This window comes from Neomonachus schauinslandi, chromosome 13 (genome assembly GCF_002201575.2).
Source record: "Neomonachus schauinslandi chromosome 13, ASM220157v2, whole genome shotgun sequence".
NCBI lineage: Eukaryota > Metazoa > Chordata > Mammalia > Carnivora > Phocidae > Neomonachus > Neomonachus schauinslandi.
In genome coordinates, this window is record NC_058415.1 from 2,760,729 (window position 1) to 2,767,360 (window position 6,632).

General features: G+C 48.1%; 2 protein-coding genes across 8 annotated transcripts in view; both read left to right on the forward strand.

Moving 5' to 3' along the window:
- The window catches only part of CKS2 (CDC28 protein kinase regulatory subunit 2), a 5,327-nt gene extending 878 nt beyond the window's left edge, over positions 1–4,449 (forward strand). Inside the window, exons 2-3 of the mRNA XM_021694409.1 lie at positions 2,733–2,860; positions 4,111–4,449. Of these exons, the coding sequence (XP_021550084.1) occupies positions 2,733–2,860; positions 4,111–4,163 (181 nt within the window). The 3' untranslated portion in view covers positions 4,164–4,449. The remainder of the gene's footprint in view (positions 1–2,732; positions 2,861–4,110) is intronic.
- Positions 4,450–5,721: 1,272 nt separating this feature from the next.
- The window catches only part of SECISBP2 (SECIS binding protein 2), a 48,767-nt gene continuing 47,856 nt past the window's right edge, over positions 5,722–6,632 (forward strand). For all 7 annotated transcript variants that reach the window (XM_021694343.1, XM_044920395.1, XM_021694344.1 and 4 more), the window contains exon 1: positions 5,722–5,861. In XM_021694343.1, coding sequence (XP_021550018.1) covers positions 5,826–5,861 — 36 coding nt within the window. In that variant the 5' untranslated portion in view covers positions 5,722–5,825. The remainder of the gene's footprint in view (positions 5,862–6,632) is intronic.

Below are 6,632 nucleotides of genomic sequence, written 5' to 3' on the forward strand. Positions count from 1 at the left end.
CGGCTCCGGGCCTCGCGGGCACTTGCGGTGGCCCCCAGCGGGGAGACGGGCCGCCCGGGGCGGGGCCTCTGGCGCCTCCCGACGCGTCCCGGGGGCCGGGCGGGGCTCCGCGCAGGGGCTGCGGGCGCGGTCGGGGCCGCCAGGGCGCAGCCGCCGGGGCCTTGGCTTTTGTGTGGCGGTGCGGCGGGGCGGTGGGGGCGTGCGCGCCGCGGGGCTTGGCGGGCGAGTAGCCGGAGTCGCGGCGGTAACCCGCGCTCCCCCGTCGCGGCCCCGCGGAGGTGCGGGTTCCGGCCTAGCGCTTGTGCGAGCCGGACTTGAGCTGCGATTCGGGCAGCTCGTGCGTGGTGGTGCCGCGGCCTCTTCCTGAAGTGTGACTTGCACGTTCGATTCGTGTTTGTGTTTTGCTGATGCGTGGGTCCTTTTGTGAATAAAAGCAGGTTTAGGCCTGTTGAACGCCACCCGGATCAAGTTATTAGAGGGCTGCGCGGATTTAAGCTCCTAAAAGCCGTAGATGAGCTTGTCCAGGGTTCTCTCCACAATGAGCCGTCCGCCCTCTGGAAGGTACCTCGTGTTACCTGAGGGGCTCCCGGTTTCTTTGGCCTCCCCTCCCACCCGCGGCCCCGCCCCGCCCCCCCAGCAAGCCCGTCGGAGAAACAAACGTTGGGTTGGGAAATACTTTCCTGACCTGTAGGTAGGCAACGATCTCCCTGACGTTAAGTAGAGGTGGAGTTACGTGAGTTTGGAGCTGTCGAAAACTTCTCCTTTGTGGTCAAACCTCGATGGAGGTGAGCCTGTTTCCATGATTAGCGGGCAGGGAGGGGCTGTGCCTTCCGAGTGACACATGGGTGCGTTCGTATGGTTGTACAGAATGGGGGTACAAACAGCGAGCTAGCGTTCCAGTGCTCTTTGGGGCTGATGGGTAATTGACGTAGAAGGTAGACGTGAGATTATTTGCAGAGCCTTAAATGTAGACGTTAGAGCAGCATTTCAAGATACCATACAAAGTACATGTTAATTGGCTGTTTATGTCATCAGTAAGGCTTGGGGTCAAAAGTTGGCTCTCAGGGAGTTTTGGGGGAATCATGTTATATGTGGGTTTTCATCCGCGCAGGGTGTCAGCGCCCCAAACCCCGTGTTGTTCAAGGGTCAACTGTAGTTCACTGGAATTAGTGAAAATAGTAAGCATAATTTCATTTGGTGGCCTCATGGCAGATCTAGCAACATGATACAGTTGTTCTAAGGTTCACTTTTTCTGTGTAAATAATTCGAGATGGGTATTTAATTCACCAGCCACACACTATAGAGTTTAAGTTGGTGACTGTTTACTGCTTATATGGGTTATGGGTTCAGTTCTCTTTTGTGCCAGAAAGTGTGACTAACCAGATTGCACCTTCCTCATATCCATAGCCAACTGACTCTCAGGTAGATAGATGTTTTATACTGGTCAAAAAATGTGGTTAGTGGTTGTCGATGACTGTATAACTTTACTGCTACTGGAAATGGTAAAAATGGGTCTGGGAATTGTGATTTATAAAGAGCTTTTTACTGCTGTTAAGAGGGGTGCAGACTTGTCTTTAAGAATTTTTACAAAGCTACAAATGTACACGTTATTGATGTTTTGACATTGAAGGAGTATTGCATGTCTTCTTAAAAAAAACTTAATACAATTTTGGATATAGGTCATATCCAAAGAATAGAAGATAGTTATTTATGGATAGAAGTCAGTAACTTATTGGAAAACTGAACGTCTTTGTGCGAGGTCGCCAGGTACACATATATACGTGCGACTTGGGTTTGTTTTTTGCTTTTTATTTGAACAAAGCAACTTGTAGAGTATGCAAGAACTCATCTACTACAGATCTATAATGTTGAGTAATGGGAAACCACAAATTAACTGTAACAAATTATTTTTTCCTATTACGTAAAAGTCTACATGGGTCTGGGATGTCAATTTTACAATCAGGAACCATCCTCAATTTACGCTTCTGTGGTCTTAGATGGCTGCTCTGGCTCCCTGATCATATTAGTCTGCTTCATAACCCATTAGGGAAGAACAAGGAAAAGAGTTGGGCATGTTCTTTCCTTTTGAAGACAGTTTCCATAAGTTGCATATTCTTTGCTTATATATATATATTTTTTAAAGATTTTATTTATTTATTTGAGAGAGAGAGAAAGAGAGCGAGCACATGAGAGGGGGAGGGTCAGAGGGAGAAGCAGACTCCCCGCCGAGCAGGGAGCCCGATGCGGGGCTCGATCCAGGGACTCCAGGATCATGACCTGAGCTGAAAGCAGTCGCTTAACCAACTGAGCCACCCAGGCGCCCTCTTTGCTTATATCTTACTGACCAGGATTTAAGTCACCAGAGATAGCTGTATGGGAGGCTGGGATGTTTTGGATAACCATGAGCCCGACTTGGGTTTGGGGATTCTATTCCTGAAGAACATTGAAACAGCAGGCAGTCTCTTAGAGAAGAAAAGGCAAATCCTAAACAAAATGCTTTCTGCTTTTGGACTGTATATTCTTCCTGTTTTGAACATTAGGCCATCAAAAATCAGAATTAAAGGTAGTAGACAGCCCTCAAGATTGATGCCAACAGTAATGTAACAAGAGTTGCTTTAAGGATCTTTGATTATTTTGAACTCATATATTAAGTATCCTAAAAATGCATTTATAAAGTGATCATAATTGTAGGAAAGGTATATTTGTTAATACTCGGCTATATCTCTTAACAGGCATGTCATGTTACCCAGAGAACTTTCCAAACAAGTCCCGAAAACCCATCTGATGTCTGAAGAGGAGTGGAGGAGACTTGGTGTCCAACAGAGTCTAGGCTGGGTTCATTACATGATTCATGAGCCAGGTAGGTGTTTCCGTTTAGGAAAGCATCAACTGAAATAAAAAAGTAGTAGTGGTTGTGGTTGTTGAAAATTGTTAAGTAATATTGACATTCAGTGGTATTCCCAAAGTAACCCTGGTAAGTTTGACTATTCTTGGATGGCTGATTCCTTTCTTCCCTAGGAAGAATTCCAATTTTGTAGTAAATAATACCACATGCGTGAAAGTAATGCATTATTCTACCTGCAGAAAGGTAAGGAGTTAAAAAAGTCAATTCCATTTTATTTTAAAACGTGTCATTATTAATAAAGTATTTTGCTGTAAGTGTAACTCTGGTGTCCTGTCTCTGAAAACTGAGAACTCATTTTAAAACATCTTAAGTGTCCTTAAGTTCTTAGCGTAGAAGTTAATGCAATTTGAAGTGATTTGTCTTTTCCTTTAGTATTCTATTAAAAGATAATTGGGATCTACCCCATTAAGGTGAAATAAGGTAACCTAGTGAGTGAACCTTGTTGTGTTATGTTGTTATGAGTGGTTGTATTATTGTGTGGATTTTACCGGAGTTTCCCAGATACGAAATGGTAAACTAAACTCGTGGGGTTAAATTCTGCTTTTGCGTTATCAGTAAATAAATCAAACTTAAACAATTTATAATGCTTTGAGCAAAATTTGAGGGCATGCTATAGAAACCGAATTAGTTGGAACTAAAGCTTGTTTTTTGCTCTTGTTAAAGAAAAGCAGCAATAGCAAAGGAAACTGACTTAAAACTTTCTTGGGATTGGGGGCATTTAATTGTATTGGGGTTCAAAAGCTCTTTCTCCAGCTAATACCAGAGCACACGAGGAACTTAACTCTAGAATCCTGGGCTCCCACCTAATGAGACAATCTTTGGGAATGGGCCCCCCGGGATCTGCACTTTTTACGGGCTGGTGGTTTTTGAATTTGGTGTTAGGTGTCTTTCCTTTTCATTGGAATTGAGATTCTAAAGGTAGAAACCATTCTCCCCGAAGTGGCTTCTCTACTTAGCATCTCTTTTTCCAGGGTAGGTGAAACTAAATAAAACACTGGCACACTGTGGGGAATGTCATCATCAGGTGGTTTTCTTCTGTTTATAGTTGACAGTGACTTTTGAAGCAGAATTTATTTCAGATACTTCTATAAATGACAGTTGATCATAGATTTATTTTGGTTTAATTGAGAATTTGGAATTTTGGTTGAATGAATGTAAGTTAACCATATTGTATTAAACTTATATAAAATATTTTGTTTCCACAGAACCACATATTCTTCTCTTTAGACGACCTCTTCCAAAAGAGCAACAAAAATGAAGTCTATCTGGGGATCGTCAATTAAATCTTTTTCACATTTAATGTATATGTGTATATAAGGTAGTATTCAGTGAATACTTGAAGAATGTACAGACTGTTGATCCGTACCTGTGCATGAGCTGTATTCTTCACAGCAACAGAGCTCAGTCAAATGCAACTGCAAATAGGTTACTATAAGGTGTTTAAGATAAAATTTCTTCGGGTCGGTTTTTCTCTTAATATAAGTGCCTGTTTGACTTTACCTGTTACTTTTGTTAAATAAAGTTTGTATGTTGCATTTATTATTGAAGTTTTTGGGGGTTTATTTTCTTAAGTTTGACTTGTGTCTATCGAGGTTGTTAGATGATTTCAGTTCTACAATTTTGGTCTGGAGAAAATAAATTTAAAGGAATAGGATTAAATGGGTTAGAATAGCTTGGTTTGGGGAGGGTACGACTTAATTCACTTATGAAGAAACAGTTTAATGGAGACAGTTCATAACTCTATTGCAGGTTTAGTTCCTGGAGACTTGTGCAGTTGTGTCTAAGGACCACCACGTCTAATGGCCTTGAGGGAAACCATTATCCCTGTTTCTGTTTTACTCCATGTGCCAAGTAGGGGTAATGTTTCCTATAAAATAGCACAGCATTTTAAAATGTAAAACACCATTGCATACATAGTTTGTGTCTGTCTGTAAATTGTCTTTAGCTGCTAAAGAAATATTCCTGAATTAATGCAAACATAGACAATCTTATCTGCTGTGCTGGGGAAAACTTTGAAGTGAGCTGCCCGTAAACACCGGAGTCTGGTGGTCCTCTGTATGCTCCTCTCCTGAGAAAGGGGTGTCTTTATACAGAAACAGGACAGGAAACGCTCCAGGTGGTGCTGAACAGCAGCCCAGAACTTACTTCTGCCCCCAGGGACCCATCCCCTACAAGTCCCCGGCTAGCACGCCAGGGAGGCTCAGGGATTGCTAAGTAAAGGGAGCCGTGACCCCGCGGCAGCCCCCGACAAGGTAACCGCCGCCGCCCGCCAGGCCTGTCGGGCGTGTTTAGGCATGTTTAACCCACCTGCGGGTCCCACGCGAGAACACGCGGGGGGGCGGGGGGGACTGGGCGCTGCCTGCATTTGCCGCTCTGAGTGGTACCTAGCAGTGAACGAACCAGGCCTCCCTGCGGGGGCAACGCTGACGTGCCCAGCCCGCATACCTGACCTAGCTCCCGGGCCCCGTGCTCCCGCGGACCCACCCTGTGCGGCCCCCGCCCAGCCGCACCGCGCTTCACAGCAGCTGGAAGGGACTGGGCAGTCTGGGAATTCTCTTTCGTGTTTACTGCCCAGTGCTCCAGCCCCTGGCAGTTGACTGCACCAAGTCCTCCTGGCCTCCTGGGCCTGGGGTCCATGTGCTCCGCTTCGGGTGCTCCCGGCCACACCGCATCCCGGGGCTGACCGCCGCCTCTTCCGAGGGGAAGGCCGCCGTCGGTAGGCGGGGCATGGCCGCCGGCGCGCGCCCTTCCGGCCGGAAGTAGGGGGCGCGGGGCGGGCCGAGGCGCGTTTCTGTGACGCACTTCCTGGCGTCCGCTCCGAAGACGGAAAAGCGGGGAGCAGGCGCGCCGCGCATCTGTACCGCCAGCCGACGGGGCGGCTGCTGGCCTCCCGGGCCGGGCCTCCTCCGAGCCGCGCGCCATGGCGTCGGAGGGGCCTCGGGAGCCCGTGGGCGAGGTGAGGACGGCGCCCCGGAGTGGGGGCGGGCGGGGGACAGCGCGGGGCGCCGGGGCGGCCGCGGTTAGCCGGGGGAGGCCGCAGGCGCGGGGAATGCGCCCCCGCGCCGGCTCGCCGCGCTCGCGTCTGGGAGCTCCGGCAAACGTTGGCTGAAGCGCTGGCCTCCACTCGGCCTGCTCGGCAGCCCCGCTAGATGGAGCCCTGGCGGCCGCGCCAGTCGGCCTTCGAATGGTTTCCGAAAGTGTCAGAGTCCGTCTCCAGTGCGGCTCTGAAGACCGGAAGAGCAGAGTTTACGTTCAAACCCCAAGGCTCTGTGACGGTAGCATGTCCTCCTAGCAGGGCTCGCTTTTGCTTTTCAACAAAACAACTCCTAGTGGTTCGCTGAGCGACAAGCAAAGGATTTACGTAACCCTTCTTTTTTGAGAAATTTGATGGAGATAAACTTCCGCAGTGCGTTTGAGTCAGCCGTTCCGCGGCTGGCTTTGCCCACGGCAGTTTTCGGTTCTCGGTTTTCCGTAACTACAGCGGGGAAGGTGACACGCCTGTACTGCAGGTTAAGGCTGAGGGAACGTTGTAAGTTGTCCTGACTCTGTCACCTGGATTGGATTTTATTTGCACTTTCTTTTTTTTTTTTTTTAAAGATTTTATTTATCTGAGACAGAGAGAATGAGAGACAGAGAGCATGAGAGGGAGGAGGGTCAGAGGGAGAAGCAGGCTCCTCGCTGAGCAGGGAGCCCGATGCGGGACTCGATCCCGGGACTCCAGGATCAT